Source organism: Vigna unguiculata, chromosome 2, assembly GCF_037176805.1.
Source record: "Vigna unguiculata cultivar grain cowpea cultivar isolate G323 ecotype 2 chromosome 2, ASM3717680v1, whole genome shotgun sequence".
In the NCBI taxonomy this organism is placed as follows: domain Eukaryota; kingdom Viridiplantae; phylum Streptophyta; class Magnoliopsida; order Fabales; family Fabaceae; genus Vigna; species Vigna unguiculata.
Window position 1 is genome coordinate 36,037,033 of NC_140793.1, and position 25,851 is coordinate 36,062,883.

General features: G+C 29.7%; 3 protein-coding genes across 4 annotated transcripts; all 3 read right to left on the reverse strand.

Annotated features, from left to right (window-relative positions):
• Positions 1–806: 806 nt before the first annotated feature.
• Positions 807–5,055, reverse strand: FKBP53 (FK506 BINDING PROTEIN 53). Its single transcript, XM_028056249.2, has 11 exons — positions 4,925–5,055; positions 4,650–4,723; positions 4,024–4,259; positions 3,737–3,876; positions 2,783–3,140; positions 2,441–2,632; positions 1,784–2,030; positions 1,573–1,660; positions 1,451–1,492; positions 1,325–1,373; positions 807–1,105 (listed from the first exon to the last, which is right to left on the reverse strand). The coding sequence occupies exons 1-11, from the start codon at positions 4,935–4,937 to the stop codon at positions 1,024–1,026; spliced, it is 1,521 nt and encodes a 506-aa protein (XP_027912050.1). The 5' UTR covers positions 4,938–5,055; the 3' UTR covers positions 807–1,023.
• Positions 5,056–5,770: 715 nt separating this feature from the next.
• Positions 5,771–7,294, reverse strand: LOC114170738 (Nuclear transport factor 2 (NTF2) family protein). 2 transcript variants are annotated; one of them, XM_028056297.2, is made up of 5 exons: positions 6,765–7,294; positions 6,560–6,674; positions 6,400–6,481; positions 6,211–6,262; positions 5,771–6,030 (listed from the first exon to the last, which is right to left on the reverse strand). In XM_028056297.2, exons 1-5 carry the CDS (start codon positions 7,173–7,175, stop codon positions 6,001–6,003), a joined length of 690 nt encoding a protein of 229 aa, XP_027912098.1. In that variant the 5' UTR covers positions 7,176–7,294; the 3' UTR covers positions 5,771–6,000. The 2 variants fall into 2 exon arrangements, with proteins under 2 accessions (XP_027912098.1, XP_027912091.1); XM_028056290.2 differs by having other exon boundaries at positions 5,771–6,063.
• Positions 7,141–8,765, reverse strand: LOC114170752 (ethylene-responsive transcription factor ERF021-like). The gene has a single exon (XM_028056307.2). The coding sequence runs from the start codon at positions 8,615–8,617 to the stop codon at positions 8,066–8,068; it is 552 nt and encodes a 183-aa protein (XP_027912108.1). The 5' UTR covers positions 8,618–8,765; the 3' UTR covers positions 7,141–8,065.
• Positions 8,766–25,851: the final 17,086 nt, after the last annotated feature.

Consider the following 25,851-nt stretch of genomic DNA (forward strand, 5'->3'; position numbering starts at 1 on the left):
TTACTTTTAAATTTTTTTTCAATTTGATCTTAAATATTGAAAATATAATTCAATTAAGTCTTTTTACTTAAAATTGATAACAAAACGGTGTACACATGTCACTCTTTCAATGACATGATGTACTGTACAGTGACGTGACCGTTTCTTTAATGTGACTTGTATCCTGACGTTTAATTGAATGCGATCTAATAATTGAAACTGAATAAAGATTTCCTAGTAGAAGAAAAATTGGATAGGATTTGCTATTATTCATTCCAAAAGATGACCTAAAAATCTTAGAAAAATGATTTGCAAAAGAGTTCCTAAATGACTTATAGTTAAATAAAAGAACTTAATTGAATAATATTTTTGAAATTTAGAACCAAATTGAACAAAAATTATAAAATGAGATCAAATTGAATAAAAATACTAAAATATGATCAAATTGAAAAAAATAATTAAAATTAAGACCAAATGCTAATTTAAGCCTAAATATAATTATTTTTTATTAAAAAAAACAAAACTGCATAAATACTCTGAAATGATTTTGGAAACAATCATTTAAGTGTTTAAAGTTTATTGAATTCGAATTGTCACTTTAACTTAATTTTTTCATTAAATTTTAAAACTCCCGCTACATCTTACGGAAACTTAGAATTTTGAAAAAATTAATATAAGCTGATGGTCTAAATGTTTAGATTCACAAAATTTTAAATCGATTTAATTTACTGAAAAATGGAATGAAAGAGAAGAATTTAATAGCTACGGATAAAATATAATGTTTTAAACAGACAGTTATCTAAAAAAAATTATAAAAAAAAACAACATAACACATAATTTCTTGTTCCGTTATAAAATGTAATAATAAAATTGTACACTCATCTGTGTGATTCCTTCATACAATCCAAAATTTCCTACAAAACTTGGCTTCTATCTTAAGATGACCCAACCAAAGAATGGTAAATGTGTTAACATTTCCCGAGACAAACAATGAGAAAAAAGATGCAAGAACATTTGGACCGGAACAGTTGCAACAGTTGCAAATTAGCGATCAACATCAACCAACTCAACATCAAATACAAGCCACGAATTTGGTGGTATAGTCCCAACGCGCTTGTCTGCATATCTGCACAACAAAACAAACACTTGTGGCATAAACAACAGAGCTCCCACATAACTGTAATAAAAAAGCAAAATATGCAAATGCTTCTACTGAAATTTACGATTTTTTTTTTTAATTTCAAAACAAAGGGAAAATATATTTTACTTCACGACACGAGCTACACACGATCAATGTAGAGAAAACGAATTCAACAAATAAAAGATAAAACTGGGAAATTCATACCCCATAGATGGTGGAATTGTGATTCTTCTTTTGTCCCCGATCCTCATCCCTGTCGAAAACACAAGAAAACTTTAATTGGTATAAAGAATTAACCAGTAGAGAGCTTAAAATCTTATTATATATTACCATTGATCCCAACCTCCCACCCTTTGATGACTTGTCCTACACCTGCAAATACAACATGAAATAGTGAAACATACACAAAAAGGAAAATCACAGCAAATTCAACACATCAGCAGATTACATACCCAGGCGAAATTTAAAGGGTGCTCTTCCCACATTTGAGTCAAATATTTTCCCACCCTTTTGCAGCTTGCCAATATATTTAACACTGACCTGTAATCAAACAATAAGTTCCTGTTAAAATAAAGTAGTATATAAAAACATTGGTTGAAGACAGATATCCTTCAGTGAACTACGCCAATGCAACCATCAGAAAATTTGTGGGTGATGTGTAACCTTTTTTCCAGGAGCAGCTCTTTTGCCATCAGGTTTACCCATAAGGACCTCCTCTATAACCAATCCGTTCGGAAAAGTTCTCACTTGAGATGCCTTCGTCTCAGTTTGTTTCTTCCCCTTTTTTTCTGAGGTGATAAGCAAATTCTGCTTTTCGGCACTTGAAGTAATTTGATCTACAGCAGCTGCCCCTTCCGGCTCTTTGGTCTTTTTCTTCTTCTTTTTCTTGTTTTTTTTCTCAGCACTGACCCTGGGAACAAATATCACAAACAAATAATTAGAAAACCGTACATAACCTTAAAAGTGAAAAAGGGGGCAAAGAAACCCACACCCCCTTAATTTCCAATCTTCAATATCTCAAGGATAGAAAAGGTTATTAGAAATGACTCCACAGGAGCAAAGTTCACCACAAACTCAAGCAAGACCCAACAATTACACATCTTATATAGTTGATATCCAATTGTGGTATTTCCAGTACAATTTTTTAGTTTGGTACCAGATATTCTGAGGATTTAGTCAAAGAAAAAATTTGTGATAGTAAAATCAATTGAAAAGATAGAAAGTTAAATATGTATGTACTATTTAAATAGAAAATCACTGCCAGTAACAACAAAAACCTAGTAGAGTGAAACTGATTCTAGTTAGTTTGACAGTTCTTACTCATTATTGACCAACTTTCCCTCATTTTCATCCTTTGCATGAGAAACATCACTCTGGCTTGTTGTAGTTTTGACAGCCTCAGGATGCTTTTCATCTGGGGCAGTAACATTTGTCTCATTGCTATTGCCAGATGCATCAGCATTTTCCCCTTTAATATGTTCCTTTAACTTATTTCTTTTCTTCTTCTTTTTCCTGAACAATTTATCATTGTCAGAAATGATTTAGCACAAAACATCTAGCTCAATATAGATTAAAAGTATTTCGAAAAGAATCGGATGGGCAAAACAAATATCAGATGGAAATTGCTTCTCGGGAGTAATTAAACTGGAAAATCTTTCTCACCCATCCTGTGGCACATCTTCATCAGTACTATCAACCTTCCGTTTAACTCCAGCAGAATGATCGACATCTTTTCCCTTCTTGTTGGCATTCTCAATTTTCTTAAGTGCGTGTTCTTTCATTTCTGCATCTGCCTTCTGAGATACAGAGACATCTTTCCCAGCAGTGGAAATTGGAAAACCATCTTCATCTTCATCATCACTCTCCACAAGATCAGTCTCACCCTTAGCAACAATTGCAGACTCGAAATTTTTGCTGTCTGTTGGTTTCAACTTAGCTACCTGTTTCTTTTTCTTTAATTGCTTATTTTGATCATCTCCATTTGTAGGTTTTTCATCATCCAATATTTCTTCAATTATAACTGAAACAAAAGGGGAAATGAAAACACAAGTCATTAATTTACTTTTTCAGTTTCTTTCCTACACTCACAATGTTAACAAATTGCAGATTGCGGAAAAGGGCAGAAAGCCAACAATATGCTATAGAAGATAGCATCCCCAACAATCTGCTATAGCAGATAGCATCCCAGGCTTATCACACAACAGTTGAAATATGATGTATATCAATTATATATGGCACAAGAATTGTCAAATGACGAGAATGCAGGACACATGCCAGACAGTTGAAATATGATGTATATCAATTATATATGGCAGAAGAATCGTCAAATGACGAGAATGCAGAACACGTGCCAGAAACAATGTATATGGATGTACACAATAACAATCATACACAAATTTTCTTCGACAGTTTGTTATTTTTCACAAAAAATATAGTGGTAGAATGTGAGTATTTCATGACATTTCATATTCTATTTTACTATAAATTGGACATTTCTATACACATGTGAACATCAATAAGAAAACTACAAAATTAAAAGAAAAATAGACACGAGAGAAAAAAATGAGTATAATTGTTTCATGACCTCAAGAAAATTTTATAATAGAATGAAAATACCTCCACTATTTGGGACTGGTGAAGACTGGTACATGTCAACATCACTATCAACAATAAAGCCATCATCATAGTCATCTTCACTATCATATTCAGATGATTCATCTGTGTCAGTTCCTTCAATATCTTCTCCCCATGAATCACTTTCACAATACCGTAGTAAGAAAATCAAGAAGATAAAGAATTTGCACCAAGAATCATGTCTTAGTGACAACTATACAAAATAAATAAATAAAAACTTAAATTGAAATGCAAATAAGTCAACAAATGAAAGTTTTCCAGAAGGATACTATTCATAGTCATCCTTAAGCTCATCTCCATCATCAGCCGCGAAAAAACCAGAAAGGTGGATGCTTCGTGAACCAATCACTGAGAACGCAACTAAGTCATCAATGTCAAACTTAAGATTCAAAGGGCATGACTCAATTCTATTTGGTATCAGTGAACACAAGAAAACTGGACTTTTATGTCCAGAAGCGCACTGAAGAATGCTTTTATCCTTTGATGAGCCAATGCCTAGAGTAGCCTGAAATTTTAGGGCAACAATGAAATAGTTCATACATAATACCATGACATTTTATATCCAACTGAAAAATTATTAACAGACTTTGGACTCCCTGAGTGTCATTACATTCACACCGCCTATATAATTGCATTTAAATGCATATATAATTACATTTAAATGCAATGCATATGTTATATCGACCCAAAGAACTATACCGATCAAGCATTACAAGGTCAAGCAAATTTATCAAGAGTCCAAGCTTAAAACCCCACAATGAAATTACATTCCAAACTTTAATATCAAAGAAAACAAGAGCAACAGTTATTTGCATAAGACAAACCCAATACAAGAAAAAAAATCTTGGAATCGCAGGGATGTTGGAAAGAAAAAGTTGAGTCATGAATGAAGAACCTGAGTAACGTGCAGCTTCCCTCGCACATTGTCAGAGTGATAAGGACACGGTTTGCCAGGTTTAACTTCAATCCCTGAGTTCACAAAGAAAATGAAAACGCAAAATAGAAAAAACACATAGAAGAGTTCAAAACGAATGAAAAAGAAGAAACAGATTATTAGAAGCTAAAAAGAAAATTTCAGAATAAGAAGTGAAAGAGTTGATTGCTTGTGCATTTAGAACTACGTCGAAGGTCGAAGGAGAAAGAAGAGAAAGGAGAATGAAGATCACTAACCCCAAAACCCCATTGTCAAGTTCTGAATTGAAAATGAAATCCACGTCACCTTTGTATAAATATACAAAAACCCTAAAAGGCGAGTGTCGTTTTGGTTACGGAGCTGCCGTTTACAGACAAACGAACCCTAGAAACCTAGATTGGTGTCTTTTTAATATCTCGGATTTCGCTAACTGGTCCAATTTCATTCTTGGGCATTTTCTTGGTGGACTCCCAAATTTTCTTCCTTCACTCCCATAATCATCAAAAGTAATTGTTAGAATTTAAATAACTTAAATTTTAACATTTCACAACGTTGATTTCTTTTCACACTCTCATAAAAGTACTATTTTGAAATAGTTTTTTAACGTGTTTCGGTAGTTTCACACTTCCAAAAAATATTTTCTACGGTGTTCATTTACTTGACATTTTGGTAGTGAACTTTTTGAAAGTGAATTTTTTTATCAATGTATTTTGCTTAAACTTTTAAAACTCTATTTTATTTTCTTTCATCACTTTTTTTTTCCAAATTATAACTTTTCTTGCGTAACTTTTTTCAATTATATTTAACTGGGCTACAACACGTTTATTTCAATATTTATTCTCATGTGTAATTTACGAAGAAACATAGCATTAATGATATATAAGTTAATTTATACAAGAGGTTAACACTAATTTTATTGTGATACTATATTTAACTTTTTTATTTATATAATACTTAGATCCATATTTGTATTCCAACACAAAATAAAAAATAAACATTTAAAAACCGTTATAATAAAAACACAAACATAGCTTTACATTCACAAGATAAAGCTAAATTTTTCACTCAACTTAAAAATGCAATACAAAAAGGTGAGTGAGTGATTCCAAAAGAAAAAGATAATAAAAATATATCTCTAGAAATTAACTATTCCAAAACCTCAAACTTACAAAAGTACACCATCGAACTTCTTAGTTTGGATCCTAAGATGCTATACATACATACATACATATATATATATATATATATATATATATATATATATATATATATATATATATATCAATTGTGAAAGGAGAACATTTGCAGTTCCAAAACAGTGCAGAAATTTTGACTAAAACCGATTTGCCAACTGAGGAAATTGCTGCAGAAGCCATGTCACAGTCCTTATCAGTGTCTGCATATAAATTGTATTTCAAAAGAATCAAACTAAGTCAATAGATAAAAACACTCATCCACACAAATTCTTTTCTGGTTTTCCATTTTCTCTTTGTTCATACTTTTTTTTTTTATCCATTCCGATGATAGAGTCAAATTCACGTACCAATGTTGCATCCCCAGGTTTGATTGCAGGTTCAACACAGTCTCGCCCATATCTGTTTTCACAAAATGTAAGATTTATCTGTGAATTTTGGTACTGTAGAAAAGAAAATTAAACAACTTTGTAATAAGCATTAGCCAATCAAAGATGAAAATGTTGCAAGCTATTACGAAAGACACTATCATCACTCACGTTATTTGTCTTCTGCCATTGATCACCTCCAGACGATAAAAACTGCAACCTTTGCTAAAGGGAAAAGGTTTTCCCTTCCATTCTGAAAACATTTTCAAATGTTTAATTTAATCTCAAAAGACATCGAAAAATAAAGAACAACAGAATCTGTGTAATGCACCTAAATGCCATATCACCCCAACGGATGAGGGGTCCTTGGTAGACAAATCATCAATAACAAACTGCAGATCTTTGCTGGTAGAATTGGTGAATTTTTTGAAGAACTCAAGAATTTCCTGCATAATATAGTGAACCCTAAAATAAAACTAATGACTTATCTTGTCTTAACTACTACAATTGATTTCTGATGTAAATATGTAAGTTACCTTACGACCCACAAAGGGTTGGGGAAAGACAAGATCCTCGTACACACAATTCTCTGCGATAAGGTACTCAACAGAATCCACGTCATGCGCGTTGATTCCTCCATAGAAATTCCTCACCACAGCTGAAGCTGAATCAACACCGTTATCATCATCATCATCATCATCACTTCCATCAATTGCTACAGTAACGGATTGCTTCTCGCCACTTCCATCAATTGCTCCCCATTTTCTTCTTCTTCTTCTTCTTTTGCTTCCAATTTTTTCTGGAACAGCAAACGGGGCGTCAACTATGTTCAAAAGCTTCAAGCTTTTAACGATTTTGATGGAGGAATATGGAGAAGATAGAGACAAAGGTGAAACTGAGTTAGAAAACAACCAAGTGGGAGTGGAATTTGAAGTGATGATAAACATTTTCCAGAGACACTTCACTCTACAATACAAGCACAATCAATCGCTCTTCTTCACACTTTCTCCATTTTTTTTCTATTAACTGACATAACACGAACACCAACTACCACTGATTATGCAGAGAGGTTATCTGATACAGCAAACCTTTCATGTCTTTTTTTGCTTCGGTTTGGGTCAACCCATGTACATAAAAAAAAAAGCCCAACCCATTGGCCCAAAAGTTAAAAAGCCTGTGAAAAGAAAATAAAAGGTGGTGTCTTTTTTTTGGATGAAAAACAAAGCAAAGAAGTGGATAAATCTCAGAAGAAATCATTATATTAATGGAGTTCCAATACATCATTATTTACTAAAATAGAATAAAAGCACACCACACTCTTCCACAGCCTATAAAACACAGCCAATAAACAGAGTTCGTGGCTTATCTGGTACACAGAACAAATCCCACCCACTATACTAAATCAAAAATCTTTGATTAAACAAATCTCTCCCACAACAAATAGTTACACTAATCTCTACTGGGACCCTCCAAAGTGTGATCTTTTCTTGCTAATTCATCTCCATAAGCTATAGTCTAGGTACTTCCAAATGATCCATGGAGGAAAGAACAAAAAGAAAAAGGAAGCAATGGCATGTTCGCATGTTCCTCCACGCCTCTTATTTTCAAAACCTAGGACTGGTCAAATGCAGAGAGACATGGCGTCAGTGTCACCGTTCTTGTCACCTCACCTTAATTAATTCATTAGTCATAATGTAACGAAACGTAACGTAACCACAATAAACTAATAGCAATACTGGTATATGGTATATGTGGTGTATTCGTATTCTTCTTCACTGTTGGTATACCGTGTGAATGTACGTATGTATAATGTATATGTATGTATGTATATGTGTATCTAAGGATCCCAGAGAGAATCATTCTGCATATGCTCCCACTCGTTGTCTTCAAAGGCATAACCATTTGCGAACATCATGGATTGATCGTGCATCATGAAAGTGTCCGGCATTTGCATCCACGTCTGAGGCGAGTCCATGGGGGAGTCATTGATGGCCTGAATCTGAGTGGGGGAGAGTCTCACCGTCAGCGGCGCCGCCGTGGGGGAAATGCCTCCTCCGGTCTCCGGCGGGGCGGGGTTGGTCCGGAGCCGCAGGGCCGCCTCGTGCGCCGCCATGCGTATGTGGTCGGCATTGTTGCTGACGGGGCGCGGCAGCGTGCTTGCGAGCTCGGGGAAGTTCAGTCTGGCGTCGCGGCCACGGAAATGCAACGCCGCCACGTCGTAGGCGGCGGCGGCCATCTCCGGCGTCTCGAAACTGCCGAGCCAAATCCGGGTCTTGGTTCCGGGCTCGCGGATTTCGGAGACCCACTTGCCCCATTTTCTCTTGCGCACTCCTCTGTACGCAGAAGACGCAGCGCCAACATGGGTTGAACTCGAAGACGGCATGTCCATGCAAAATCAGCGTCCAAGCTTTGAAATTTGAGTAACGTTATACACTTGAATTATAAAATGTTTTTTGCAGTGTTGTGAATTGTAATAGCTAACGTTGTTGTTGTTGATGCTGTTGTTGTTGTAGCGGTAGTGATGTGCGGAACATTGTCGTTGGTATTTATAGATGTGGATGCGAAACGTGGGAGCATCAGCAACATCTTGATTTTGGTGACCTTCCTCGTAGGTGCTTCCTTTGCCCTTTGTTTTCCAACAAGTTTTCCAACAAAATCTATGTCTATGTTTTTTTTTTGTTATTGTTCTTGTTATTTTTATTTTGGTTTTGATTGGGTGATACTTTTTGCTTTATGAACAATAATGTTTTTTGTAAGTGTTGGTGATGTTGTAGTTATTAAATATTGAAGATTTTTTGTGAGTATTTGTTTTTGTTAAGATTGGGAAGTGAAGGGTTATGGAGGTGGTGCCATGTGTTTGTGCAAACTTTTTGAGGTTGAAAATTTGGGGATTAGATTAAGTGAAAAAGAGTGACTGTTTAGGACGCGTTTTGAAAACTTAGGTGGCAATGGTTTTTCCAATCACAATTCCAAATTCGTAGAATCTAATATAAGGTTTTGGATATGTTAGATCAGCATGGGCATGTACATGTTTATTTAAATGTTTTGTTTTGTATTTTTTTTTGTTAATGAGGTTTTAGTTTATTCAGGAGTGTCTACATCTTGTAGCGGATAAAAACTTTATAGTTCACATACATCGAGTTTAATTAGTTGGATGGTAACTACTTTTGTTTAGATGTGTCAGATTGATATCCGATTTTAAAAATGTATCAATATAGTCTTAATTTTTGAAATAATATCTTAATCAAGTCTCTTTCAGACAAAAATTATTAAAGTCATTAACTTAATTCATGATTTTTACCACTAAATTTAATACAAATATTAATACTTAATTTTATAAGTCATTTTAAATATCAATACCGTTAACGGTGTTAATATTTTTTATTGAAAATGACCTAATTGAGACATCTTGTCACTCGATTGACACATTTTTAAAAATGATTGTCAAATTGATACATCTAAATAAAAGTGAATATCATCCTATTAATTAAATTTATTAAACTCATAAATTGTTATTGTTTTACTGTCCTTATTAGTTAAGGTTTTGTTTGGCTATTTTTCTCACATATTTAAATTATATTTCATTTCGTTGACATCGTTTTTCTTTGTCAATAATATGTCATAATTGTTTGTCTTTCTAATATTGATGGAGAGATTTTATGACAAACATTAACTAAGAACATTTTTTTTTGTCAATGTCACATTGTAATTTTTTCCGGTCAACACTAATAAAGAGTTGACAAAAAAAAATATAGTTTAAACATATTAATTTTGTGAATATAGTCTTAATTGATGTCGGCTTAAATAATGAGATATACGTCAATTAAAAATAATCTTCTCTAATATAAATTAAAAAAATCAATTTATTTAAAAAAATCTGAATGAACTTTTATTAAAGATTAACATCAATCAAAATCAACTAAAAGAATCCCCAATATCAATATTCTTGAATTTTTAATTATTGCTTTTATTTTACAACAATTAACATTGTTTATTTAAATTAGAAATAAAAATGTAACAAATCTAAATTGTTTTATATGTACAAAATATTTCAAAAATAATAAGATGAATTAAATTAATATGCTAAATATTTTACAAAATATAAAGTACTCTTTCCAGATCCATTGAAGATATCCTAAAAGTCATTTAAGTGATAAAACATGCAACAAACAAACATAATAAAATAAATAAATTGCCATTTGTTTATAACAATATAAAAGTTCTCAACACAGTCTGTATTTCCCTTGAGATAAGTGATTCCTAAAAGAACCAAACAGAAAATATATATATTTTTTAAAAGAGAAAAAGAATATACCACTCATACAACTTGATTGTTTTAAAGAAAAAAAAAACAGATAGTACTGAATTCAGATTTCACAATAAGAATAATTAAACAATGAATTTATATGAGAAATTTTGGTTGGTATTTAAGAAAAAAAAATCTATTTCCCTCACTTTTTCTTTTTCCAAATACAAAATTTTTAGCTCAAGGTTAAATATGTTTTTGATACTTAAGTTTAGTGAATTTTAGAATTAGTACCTCTTCGAAATTTTATGTCAATTTAGTCATTCATCTTTAGAAATGCGTGAATTTAATCCTTCTTACCAGAATTTCTTAAGTTTATTTGACATTTTAAATATATTTTATGATAAGATTTGAGTTAACATTGAAGCTAAAATGTGTCAAACGATATAAACAATTCAAAAACTATCATGAAATGCATTTGAAACATCAGATAAACTTAACAAAATTTGGATAAAATAACTAAATTCACACATTTTTAAATATGAAAAACTAAATTGGTCAAAAATTTTAAAGAGATACTAATTTTCATTAAATCGATACTTCATATATTATAAAAACAAAAAATCAAATGCAAGTTTTAGTTCATAAATAATGTTACAAATAAATGACCATAGAATCAAAATTGTATAAATGAGAATGATCGTGGATGAAAAGGTGGAAGTTACTATTTTGTACCTTTTTTTTTTTTTTTATTTATATGGCGTGCTTTTATTGCTTGGCAGCTAGACAATAACACGCATTCTCATATTAAACACCACTCTTAATGTCTAAATTGACCTAGTATAATCTACTATTTTAGACAACCTCATTTCATGTTTTTTTTTATTATTAAACTAACTTTTTATCCCTAAACTTCACCTAATCAGGGTTTGCTAAAGATTAGGTCAAGATGAATGGAGTCTTAAAAAAAGGGTTAAATTTTGATGTTATTCGTGGTTAAATTATTTTTGTTTTTAAAATAATAATAATAATAAAGTAAAATATGAATAAATGTTGGTCATCATCATCATAAAAAGGATGGGTTCTACCCAATATGTATCCCACGTGAAACCAGGAAAACTAAAAGAAAACACTCATGGCCATAGAATAGGATGCACGTAGGGACAAGGACTTTAAAAAAAAAAAAAACTATTAATTTTATAATAATGATAATTATTTTTTAATACATATATGAGATTGACTCATTCAAAGTCCAAATGACCATTATAACAACCAAACACTTTCCCTTCTACTGGATAGTGACTTCTTCACTTTTGGATTCGGTTGAGTTTGGATAATAAATGGAATAACAATGATATTTTAACTACTAAATTTTGACAACTTTCTCTTACAATATGATGTGTTATTTTTTGAGTGGTTTTAAAATATTGAAAATGAGAAAATAAAATAAAAAACTACTTAAAAGATGTCACATAAAATTGTAAGAGAAAGTTGTCAAAATTTAATAGTCAAAAAAATATTTTCTTAAATGGAAATGGGTAAGTGAAAAAAAAAATATAAAATAAAGGAAAGAGAAAGAAGTTGAAGGTAGAAGAGTCTTTGAATTAAGGAAAGAAATAAAAAAGATAAAAAGATAAAAAAATGAAGAAAAAGTTAAGAGTGATTTGATTATGTATGATATAATAAAAAATGTAATTGATATATGGCTTAAATACCTTTTTCGTCCATTTTTTTAGTGTTTGTTGCGAATGGTCCTCATTTTGATAGAATGTTTAAAATGATCCTCATTTTTACCGAACGTTTAAAATGGTCATCATTTTCGCAATTCGTGTTTTATTTGGTCCTTTTTTGTGATGCCGTTTAAATCAGTAATGGAACACTGTACAGGTGGCACTGTTTGTATTAAATTGCATTGGGGTGTACTATGTGTACTTACAAATGGCTACTTAACGTTAACTTTTCAATCTGGGAAAAATTTTGCAATTCGGGCTTGAGTTGGATTGCAGTCGCACTCTTCATCGTTGGAGGCGATTTCTTCATCTTTGTCTTTCTTGATCTCGTATTTGTAGAGAAAGCAGCTAATACTTGTCATTTCATTGTTGGATTGGAGTCGCATTCTTCATTTCAAATTTTCAGTTAATCATCATCAACGAGGTAAGTGGATTTAGGGTTTTTTGGGTTGTATTTGCTCGTGGATTAAGGTTTTCGTAATTCTATTTTGAGGTTTGTTTGTGCTTTGATTGTTGTGATATTCTGCATGGTTTCTAAATTACCACATTTGTACAGTACACGTAACACACCCCAATGCAACGTAATACAAACAGTGTCACCTGTACAGTGCTCCTTTACTGATTTAAACAACATCACAAAATAAAACACGAATTACGAAAATGAGAACCATTTTAAACATTCTGTCAAAATGAGGACCATATGCAACAAACATTACGAAAATAAAGACGAAAAAGGTATTTAAGTCTTGATATATTTATAAAACAATTATCTCACTCATATATTAAAATACATTGGGTTGAATATTGGTGAAATTATATTCTATTACACATAATCATATTTTACATTTTTCAATTCTTCGTTCTTCTTTTTTCAAATATAAACAATAGCTAAACACTGCTTACATGTTTTATTCATGCAATGATGGTTAATTTTAAAAATTTATAAATGTCTTGAATATTTTAGAAATTAAAATGCAAACTTAAGTATAGAGTATACTTTGCATGTATGTATATTTTGTTAATATTATTAATCCCAAGACATTTTATGGGTGTAGCGTTTCAAAGTACTAAAGATGTAGGTGTAATTAAGATGGACAAGAAAGAAGTATTCTTGTACGTCTCATATATATATATATATATATATATATATATATATATATATATATATATATATATATATATATATATAATAAAATAAAAAATTATTGAAGATATCATACGACTTGCAAATAAAAATAATTTAGAGTATATAAATAAATAAAAATTTTATCTCATAAATCAATTTTATAGTGTTAAATTTAATTCAAATTTCATCTTTTTATATGGTATAAAAATTCTATTATGTGTAAAACCAATATATATATATATATATATATATATATATATATATATATATATATATATATATATATATATATATATATATATCAAATAACACTATAACTATAACATTAGATATAAGAAAATATATATAAACTCATTAGTAATATCAAAGTCTGAAAAAGTTGATGGTTTAGGATGAGATTGATCGAATATTACACGTGATGGTGATCAAGTAATATAACAATACTTTCATTCATGTAGTGAAATTGAAATTATTTCAAAATATCACATAATCAATCCTTTCATAAATTTTCAATTTTATCAATTCACTATTGTCACCTACTTCAATAAGCAACTGTTTTAATGTGATTTTATCAATTTTTTAAAATATTTGTAATAAGTTTCAATTAATTATTGCAACCAGCTTTTCCTTTTCCAGCAAACTTATCAAGATTTTTTTATATCCAAAGTTATCCATAAACTAAAGAAGAAAATGTGAAAAAATCTTATATGAAATTGATTATGGTATAGCATTGGTGTTATCCATTAAGGATTGTCTGAACACACGTAACTAAAATTCACATACGTTAATGTGAAGCATTGTTGTGAGAAAGAAGCGCGTTAGATTTTGTGGCTCCTTGTCCATACAAAGTGGAGGGAGCATGCACACACTCTCTTCCACGCATTTACATATGTATCAATTTTATTTGAAAAAGAAAAAAAAAAACACAACACCTAACCTCAAAATAACCTAAGAAAGTACTTTCAATAATTAATAATGTGTGCTTCAAATGATGAACACAACTAAAATAGCCTATGCTGTTGGTTTCTAATAGTGTCAACTTTTAAGATTGTGGATACTATGATAGAAGTGAAACCAAAGTGAATAAACCCACTCAATTTAGTGGACTACAACAAATTACCATGTTCCGTTATGCCAGCGCATGCACTTAACTCATCGTATAATTTATAAATATCAAAATTTCAGTCCAAATGTATATTTCATATACAATTATGTTATTGATAAAAAAAAATGTTTGCTTAATTTATCATGAATAATATTCATGTCAGAATTTAATAAATAATAATAGAGACTCTTTTTCCTAATTACGTCTTATCACATAATGCTTATAGATTTTTCTAGAGTTGTCAAGACGGATAATCCGATCTGACCCGACTTGACCCATCACGGATTGGTCACTTAGTGAGTCAATCTAACTCGACTTACTTATTAGCGAGTCAAAACAATTCAAACCCGACCCGACTCACCACGATTTGGTAGGTTAAACGGGTTGGCTCATTGACTCACTTAATTAAAAAAAAATACAATTTTTTCTTCAATCTCAAAAAACTAAATTATAATTCTGATTAAAATCTAAATAAACTTCAATCAAATCTAAATGTAATCCAAAAATATGTTAAATTTCAACTACAAACTAAAATCACAAGTATACCAATGTGTTGGCTAAAAACAGAACATAACCCGACCCAAATGCAAAGTTCAACATAATAAAAAACACTTATGTGACCTTTTATTTCCGGTTTGTGAGTCAACCTGATTCATCATAGATTCAACTCGGACAAGTCAGGTTCTAAGTAGATCAAGTCAAAAATTAACCTGTATTAAAATTTGTAAGAAAATTTTAATCCAATCCAATCCTAACCCGTGGTCGGCCAGGTTGGCTTAAGGATTCCAATCTATTTTAATGTCTCTACATTTTTTTTTTTTTTTTATATTGATTAAAGACTTCTTGTAGTTAGTGACAAGAAATATTTGGCATGGAAGTAATAAGTGTATAAATTACCGTAAGTATTAATTATATATTTCACAATTAACTGTAATTTTTGTTAGTTGTTACGATAATAGAGATGCTAACAATTGAATTACTCGCTCCGCACGTTTTTTAAACGCTTCATAAGGTTCTTTATGGAAACCAAAAGAATTTCTTATGACTAATAAATATTTTGATTTTTTTTTTTTAGAAAACGTAGCAGATAAAAAGACAGAGAAAATAAATATTAACGGTGGACATAAATGGTTTACTTTGAAAGACTAAACTGCAAAAAATAATAATAGTAAAGAGATAAAAAACGAAGAAAACCAACAAATTTGATAAGTAAATCATTAATTATACCAAAATTTTATTTTTATGTAAATGAATCTTCCAAAAATCATCTCACCATATAAGTTATTGTAAAATAAATTCAAAAGTTTGTTTGTAATAAGTATCAAATACAAAAAAAAAAGTATACGAACTTAAATTAATTTGTAAGGATACAAACAGCATACACCTCACTTACATTTCGAAAAATTTGAAATACGAAACCATTATTGCTCGTCCACTTTGTGAGAACAAATAAACTATCACTAGTGGTGACGCTTCTTAGCCCATTGCAAATAATTTTTGTGTGTGTCTATTTTCGTGTTTTTTTGTTAATATTGGAATGTTCTTCTTTTAACATAAAAACAAATTAGTACTAATGAGTGTTTAAATAATGATTGTAAATAATTGGTTATCAAAATTAATTTTCATTTTTGTCCACTTCTTTAAATGATTTTATATAAATATGTAAAATGTGTTGGTAAATTATTATATACCATGAGCAATGATTATATATACTCAATCCAAAATGCACATACTTAGTCCAAATAAATCCAAATGTACTGGATGTAAATTGTGAAAATATTCAGAATTAACTATATTTCAAATGATATTACTTGATCAAAGTTCTATAGGACAATTTCATATTATATAAATAAAGTGCAAATCTCACCTTATAAGTCGATTTTGTGAGATTAAATTAGGTTTAAACTTCACTTCTAACATGGTATCAGAGCCTGGTTAAAAAGTATATCCTAGTGAGTTTTCTTGGACATTCTGTTCTACCCGCTATCGGGCCGCCCTGCCCATTAATTTATAGTCCCACGCACAAGATATATAGACACTGGCGTGAGAGGGTGTGTTGGAAGGTCCACATTAACTAGAAATAAGATAATTTTATAGGATATAAATGAAGTGCAAATGTCACTTTACAAGTTAATTTTATAGGATTGAGTTAGACTTAAAGTTCTATGTTTAAAATATTTACATCTACTGATCCAAAAAGCTATAAACAAATCCATACACTATTATTATACTATACAATATTCTATACGGCTTGAATGTTAAGAATTTTTTTTTACGAGTGAATCTCCTTTTTGTTTCTCTTTAAAATTCATTTTTTTCCATGAGAGATATCGTTTTGATTCTTAAAAACTTTATACTGCCCCTCGAAAATACTTTTTCCAAATTCAATAAAAACAGCGAGAATTAATAAATAGAAATATTATACATTACAATTCATAATCAAAGTAAGTCAAACTAACATAAATTAATCAGTCTTAATTGACATTTCATAAAAATGTTCAGAAGCAGTTAATATTTAGCGACTTAAATATTTTTTTCGTCCTCACTTTTGTAGTGTTTGTTGCGGATGGTTCTCATTTTGACATAATGTTTTAAATGGTTCTCATTTTCACTAAATGTTTAAAATGGTTCTCATTTTCGCAATTCGTGTTTTATTTGGTCATCTTCTGTGACGCCGTTTAAATTAGTAACAAAACACTGTACAGGTGACACTTTTTGGTATTATGTTGTATTGGGGTGTGTTACGTGTACTGTATAGTATTCCGTTACTATTTAAACAGCGTCACAGAAGAGGACCAAATAAAACACGAATTCCGAAAATGAGGATCATTTTAAACATTCCATAAAAATGAGAATCATTTTAAACATTCTGTCAAAATGAGGACCATCCGCAACAAACACTACGAAAATGAGGACGAAAAAAGTATTTAAGCCAACAAAAATTAAGTGGATATTTATATCTTTAATAAATGTATAATTAGACAAAAGTAGTAGTTTATACATATGATTAGAAGTCCAGATTCTATATTGATTTGTTAGTGTTGTCATCTATTCTGTTGTACCTTCGAAATATATCGGTGTTTTTACTTTAAAGAACTTTTTAATAGATAAAACATAAAAAAAAAATGTTCATCGATGTATTTAAAATGTACGACAAAAAAATTAGTACATATAAATATAACAGAGAATCTAAATTTTATGATTAGTGGTATGTTTATGCGTAAACAACCAAATGAATAGCAAGAAGAAGATGGTGGCTGCAACAACAAGAGTTTGGGAACAGCTGGATCATGCTAAGATTCACCATCTTCTTCAATAAATTAATACACACTTCATTTTCAGCACTATCCACACACATAAAAATCGTATACTATTCTTCTACATATACACTAACATCATATACGATCTCCGCGTTAAATTTCTTACCCCTTTTTTTTTTTTTTTCATTCCTAATTCTCTATTTAGTCAACTCAATAATTAATACACTTTGGATCCATATGTTTTAACCGGAAAGGACTTGTTTTTTTTTTTTAAGGGATTCGCCAATCTTATGTGTTGGATTCACTTTTTGTTTTTTATGTAAAATTTTTTATTCTTTTAAATCTAATTTAACGTGATATATGTATTCATTTATATACTTAATTTGATTTTATCTTTAATTTATCATAAATTTATAACTCATTCTCTCACACTTATAATTTATACGGGATCATTCTAAAAGAAGTTTGTCGGAGAAATTCACCACTAATATAAATTATCAGTCAATGTATATGAAAGACTTTTAAAAAGTTATAAGTATAAAAAGTAAATAAATAACATTTTAACCATTATTTATATTCCTAACAATATAGTTAATTAGTACATCATAATATTGTTTTAAAATTTGAAGTGGATAAAGGAAGAATCTTAGGTTCCACCGACAGTGTTTGCTTTACGATTAACAATAGTAAATGATGAATTAACTTTAACCAAAGATTCTTAAACATTCCTTAATATTTTTCGAAATATTTTATAAACCTAAGGGAAAAATCCAGTGCCCCACCAGAAGTAACATCGGTTCTACATGGAATCTGGAATATTCAATTCAAAGCAAATATTTGCCTCACAATAAAGAAATAAAATAAATTCAACAAACCATATTATTATAATAATCTCACCTACATCATCCCAGAGTTTTTTCAAAATATTTTAGGATATAAAGCCATCGATTTCATCATCTATATCTTTGACAAATTTCTAGAGCACCTTCGTTTCTATAAATATAATACTCACAATGTATTGTTAAATGTGAATCGGAGCGAGTGTTTTTACATTGAAAAAACATTTGAGAACCGAAATCCATTTTGATTTTGCAATGAACAGATATGAAATATAAAAAAAAAAAAAGAAAAGAATGATAGCGGTTGAAACAAAATGTTTAAGAAATATTATTAAGATAAATTTTTGAAGTCATGTCTCAGATATCATGTTAGGAATGAACTTTAAACCTAATTAAACTTCACAAAATCACTTTGTAAAGTGAAATTTACACTCACTTATATATTATGAAATTGTTTTATCTTTAGTTGATGTGAAACTTCCGATCATGAACTTTTTTAAGAAAGAGAGATTAATACTTAAAAAATCGTTCACATTCCATACAATTTCACTTTAAAAGTTGTCATCAATCTTAACAACTTCATCCCTTTTATTAAAAATTCCATGACTATCCTTATGAAATAGTGGAAGAAATACGAATTTGGATTCTTTGCTGGTTTTTTGTGTTATTCCTTTACTGTGCCTTCATAATACACTGATTACCACTAATTTTGACGTTTTAAAATATATTAAAAAGATATTTAAAATATTAATATAATATATTTTTAATGCTCAGTAAAGGACAACATCAAAAAAACGTAATAAAAAATCTAGACTCAAGAAATACATGTAGTCTTGATTTGATTAAAGAAAATGAAGAAAGAGAGAAGAGAAGAAGACGAAAGGAGAGAGGGAAACAGCTGCAATGCAACAAACATAAGTTAAGAAAATGAGGAACATTGACTAAGAATTAATGAGAGTGTGATTTGTTGTAATAAATGGAATGAAAAAAAGAAAAAGTGAGTAAAAGAGATAATATAAGTATTGACGAAATTTGATTGGGCAAAAGAAGGAGTCGACGGTGGTAATTGAGAGGATCTTGTGGGACCCAATGCTGGAAATGGCGGTGTTGGGATCAAACATTGTCTTCTTCTCTCAACTATTTGACTATTTGACTATTTGACCAGACACAGGCAATGCCCAAACTTTAATTTTTCATGAATGGTCAAATCTTCTTCTTTCTCTTTTTCCCGCTTCTTCCTCTTAATCACCACACAAACACCAACCTCGTATCCGTAAATTCAGCTCCTTAAATAATGGACAATGTAAATTTCAACATTTTCACAACATCTTCAATTTAGATTATACATATTTTATATATATATATATATATATATATATATATATATATATATATATATATAAGAAAAGACACCGATGCATCAGAGAATAAAGGAAGAAAGTCATAATATTATTTTCCTTCAATAAATCAACTTCTCTAAACTAGAGTTATATGTTAAAACGGGTTGTAATACGCGAGCTAACCTGGTTTACCACGAATTTTATTTTAGACCTGGCTCACCTAGAACCCAACTCACCTACGTTGAACCCGTGGTGAGCCGAGTTGGTGAGCCAACTCGCAAATAAAGGATTATAAAGTATTTTTAATTAAGTTGGACTTTGCATTTGGGTTACGTTAGGTTATTCTTTTTAGCTAACACATAGAGAATTTATATTTTTGTGATTTTTGTTTATATTTGGATTGTATTGAAGTTTATTTAGATTTTAATTAAAATTATAATTTAGTTTTGACCAAAAAAATAAATAAAAAAATTGTATTTTTTTTTAATTAAGTGAGTCTGTGAATCAACTTGTTTAACCCACCAACCCGTGATGTGTCGGACCGGATTTAAATTTTTTTGACTCGCTAATAAATGAGTCGAGTTTAATTGATTCACCAAATGATAAATTTGTGGTGAATCAAACCGGATCAAATCAGATTACCTGTTTTGATAACTCTATTCTAAACATGTATATTTAAAGCGTGAAATTAAATACTAAAATAAGTTTATAAGTTTTGAGTGATTGTAATATAAAAATTATCAGAGGAGTTACATATTTCAAAGATAAATAAACAATTCTGAAAACCATTTACACATAATCAGTGACATGCAACTTTTTCTTACTGCGCGTCCAAGCCATTGACGTTGTGATGATAATAAGCATTGTTTCAACTTCCATTTATTTCCCCATATAACTGAAGACAGCTTGCTTGGTACGTATGTTGGTACTATATAAACTTTTCTACTTTCAACATTTCTAATCATTTTTCTGCCATCATTTTATAAAGTTCAACCAATTTATTGAGTTCATCAAACTTTTACTCCATCCATTCAAATATCTTCAAAAGTCAATTGTGATAATAAATAATGCATAAAAAAAAAAACAGACACTAGTGCAGAATTGCATTTCTACCTTACCTTATAGATCTCAGTTGGCAAGAAATCGAAGCCTATATTAACGCGGTGGCAATTTTACAATTACAGGCAACTTTTATGCCTCGGTTCACATAAAACCCGAAGCCAAAAGCAGTTATAGGTCTCGGTTATAAAAAAACCGATGTCAAAAGGGGTGTTAGGCCTCGGTTAAGAAGGTCCGAAGCCAAAAAAGTTGTCCAAAATTTCAAAAATACCATTCTCGTTTTGACTTATAGACTTCGGTTGAAAAAAAACCGGTATCAAAAGGGGTGTTAGGCCTCGGGTGTTAAGGAACCGAGACTAAAAGGGGTTATATGGCTCGGTTCTAAATTGAACCGAGACCATATAGTTTAATTAGTTTATTTCCCCATTCTAGAATTTTCAAATTTTGAATTATCTTAGATTGCAGACAGAATCTTATGTATTAGATAAATAACTTAGTGTAATTAAGGGGTCCTACATTTTCGATTTGAAAATCTATTTTAAAAATTGATGTTTTCTTTTTTTGTGTGTTACTGTTTCTTTATGTTGTTCTTGTGGTTGACATATGAAGTCAAAAGAGATTTGAGCAAATTGACTTTCATATTTTGTCTGATGAAACAATAAGTGTTGCAGGACAAAAAGAAGACAAAAAGGTTAAGCTTTTAGGATTCTAGGCAGAGTTATATAAACCCCCATTGCACATGATGTACCATGCATTTCCAAGCAGTTTCAAAACTAAGAAATATTTATGAAAATGATAATGTTGTTGAATTAACGTTTTGTTTCAACAACAAATTTAGAAGTACTTGAATCTCATATTAGGAGTAAATTTTAAGCTTAACTTAATTCTACAAAATCAGTTTGTAAAGTGAGGATTGCATTCATTTATATGTTGTGAATTGACCTTATCTTTAGTGAATATGAGACTTTCAACCGTTTTCAAATAAAAAATTATATGATGTTAAAAATGTTTGGTTTTAAGTAAATTTGAGTCTTACAACACTATATAAGATAAAAAAAACTATAAACTCATTATTTAAAGATTCTAAAATGAAAATAATCAATACCTTATACGATTTAACTTAAATCTCATTAATTTTGCATCTTTTCAATAAATTATCCTCTTAATAAACTCATATTATAAAAACCAAAGTCTTCATGGCAAGATATAACTTATTGATACTACATCGAGAAAAAGTTTTAAAACAATTGATTATAGAATTTTCATCATTACATATTACTCAATTTTTTTTTCTATTTTTATATATTATAAGATTTAGACTAATATTTGAATTCTCAATAAATAATTATATAAAAATATGATAAAAAAATATCCACTCGTGCTCTTATAATATGTATTAAGTCCTAAAAAAGGTAAAATGTAAGGTAATAATATGCTTACAAAATAAAATAAAAGAAACCAATGAGATAAAGGAACAGTTTTTTGGTAAAGTGAAAAAGGTAATGTTTACTCATTTTATAACCTTGTAAATTAGTTTGACTAAAATAAAAATGTTTAAGTACTACTTGAATATAGTTTATTATGTGAACTTGTGATTTATAAGTTGTAAATTACTTTAACTAACTTCGAATATGTAGTTTATCTGATTTACTTCCATTACTTCTGTTATTTTTCTTTTTTGCGTATTATTAGTTGTTTCAATTTGATAGAGACAATATATTGAGCTGAATTTTAATTTTTTATACAGCTCAAATAAAGAAAGATTTAACAATATAGATTAAATTAAAGTAATAAATACATTATTATACGATACAATGTTAAATATATATTGTTAATTTCATTAGTAGAATCACTTTTGAAGAGTATTTATTAATTGAATTACTGGTTAAATTTATAGATCAAAATTGAATAATAGGAATCATTATGGAAACATGCATTGTAAAATAACTAATCAACTTCATTCAGTGTTAAAGCCTCTTTTTTCTCATGTGTGATTAAGTTGACTTGAATTTTTGTTCAACCATTTATTTTTTGTTCGAGAAAATATTGTGTAGTAGTGTGTTTTATTAATGTTAGAACGTTATAAATTTAAAATAAGTAGTTCATTCTTGGGCCGGTTTGGGCCTATCAATTCAACCATTTTGGGCTTTCAAAATGTTATAAAACTACTGCTCCTTCCTACACCTCCATAAATTTTCCCCGGCACCTCTACATAAATGAAATTATCTTTTTATTCTTTTTAAATTATACAATCTAAAATTTATTTCTGAAAATAAAATATTTTTGAATTATACAATTCAAAAGTTAAAAATCTTTTAGACCGTATAATCAGGAATCCAAAATAAACTCTGAATTAGAGTTGTCAAAATGGGTTGAGACCCGCGAGCTAACCCGGCTCGTCAGGGTTCGGACCGGGTTGAGTTGAAATTTTTTTATAAATTTCAATACACGTTGATTTTTGACCCGGCTCATCCGGGTCGAACCTGTGGTGAGCCGGGTTGGCTCACCAACTCACATAAATAAGTTGGACTTTACATTTGAGTCATGTTAGATTGTTTTTTTATCCAATACATAAATAATTTATATATATTTTTACTTTGATTTGTATTTTGATTGTATTAAATTTTATTTAGATTTTAATTAAAATTACAATTTAGTATTGACTGAAAAAAAAAGTAGAAAAATATTTTTTTTTTAATTAAGTGAACTCGTGAGCCAACCCGTTTAACTCGTCAACCCGTGGTGGGCCGGGCCGGATTCGAATTTTTTTGACTCGCTAAAAAGTGAGCCGGGTTGGGTTGGCTCACTAAATCATTAACCCATAGTAGGTCGAGCCGGATTACCCGTTTTGGCAACTCTACTCTGAATCGTGAAATATGGAACCTAAATGATAATTCAAAAGTTATTTTTTTATCCTTCGTCATCTTTTTGAAGTCATTTTTAATTTACGTATTGTACATATTTAACTTTTAATGGTGCAATTCGAAAACCATTTTAAAGAGAAAATTATTTTTAAATTGAGCAGTGTGAAAAAGAGTAAAATTAGTTTTTTTTTAGATATTAATATATTTTTAGTTTCTAAATTTTGATCTAAAATTAGAGTTTGTCTCTCTCAATTTTGATACATTTTTGTTTCTAAACTTTAGAAAATGAATTAATATAGTTATAATGACTATGTTAAACACATTTTAAAATAATGTTTGAGTTCTTTAAATTTGACACGATTTAGTTCAAATATAAACTTGAAACACCGTTTTACTTCACAAATTCAAAAAAATTAATATCATTAGTTAAGAAAATTATATCTGTTCCTTTTGAAAGTTGGAGACTAAAATATATCAAAATTTCGACTAAAAACGAATTTTAATGTCACGTTAAAGTTTAGAAACTAAAATGATGTTTTTTTAAATATAAAACAGTAAATTTATTTATTTATTTATAAGAGTACAAAGAAAGAAAAATTTATGGTAAAACGACTACGGATTGAACAAACTCTAACTTTGAACAATGTATGAAATTAACCAGAAGACATGGAAATTGCCTTCGGTTGTAGCTGTTAGAAGTCTATTAAAGAAAACAAAACGTAAACCCTAAGTTGAATATTACAACATTTTATTCTTTAATTAACACGTGATTGAATGACACTGAAAATTGAAAGTTTAGTGTAATATGAACATCATGTTTTGAAAAAGGGTAACAGCTGGAAGTAGATGGAACCATGCACACTTCCATTTTCATACTTTCAAAGCAAACTTTTTATTTCTATTGCAAACAAACTTAGATATCATATCATATAATAAAATAACACAACCCTACGCGCACACACCGTCACTTCAATTCACTATTTTCTTCACTTATCTAAAAAAAAATCTCAAACTAATAATCTTGGTTAATATTACCCATGTTTACATCGAGAAAAATAGACTAAATATGTTTTTTGTCTCTTAATTTTCAGTAAATTTTAAAATTAGGTTATTTTGAAACTTTAAACCAATTTAGTCATTCATCTTTCGAAATATGTGAATTTAGTCTATTTTGTTAGATTTATTTGATGTTTCGTACGTATTTCAGGATTGTATTTGAGTTGTTTATACTGTTTGACATATTTTTACTTTAATGTTAAGTCAAATACTATTATAAAACTCGCTTGAAATGTTAAATAAACTTAATAAAATTTAATTAAAAGAACTAAATCCACATATTTTGAAAGATAGAAAACTAAATTGATCCAAAATTTTAAAATAGACTAATTCTAAAATTCACTTAAAAGTTAAAAAATAAAAACATATTTAAACCATGAAAAGTCATACAAAAAGATGAAAACTTTAATTTTTTGTTCACATGCCAATTGTTTAATTTGGAAATTGTGTAGTTTTTTTTTTTTCCTTATTGAAGCTTTTTATTTTAATTTTCATAGTTTATGACACAAACGCGTGTTTGAATGAGGTACTGTACTCTTCAACAAAGCCAGTCCCTGTCTTTGTCTCATTCTTTTTATCCTTTGCCTTATCTTTCTAATAATTTTGGACCCACCTTTATATTCATTTTTTCTTCATTATCCAACGAGTATTTTTCTTTTCTTATATTCCAAGTGAAAAACAAAAATCTAACATAAACAAAAACATGTACAAGTCCTTGAAAACGAGTTTTAATTAACAGCTGTTATTATTACTGTTGGAAGTGAATGATTCTCTACAAATATACTAATTCAGCAATTAACTATGGCAGTGAAAAAAAAAATTGTATATTGATTCTAGAAGAAGAAATTAAAGCATAAGCATAACCACCCTGCATGTGGGTTGGTGGTAGGTAAAATAAGTACACCACCAGGCACCGCCATTTTACTTTAGTAACAAACATAATCATTTTTCTTATTTTATTTTCTATCCCTTGTATATAGATATAATAGTTCCGAAAT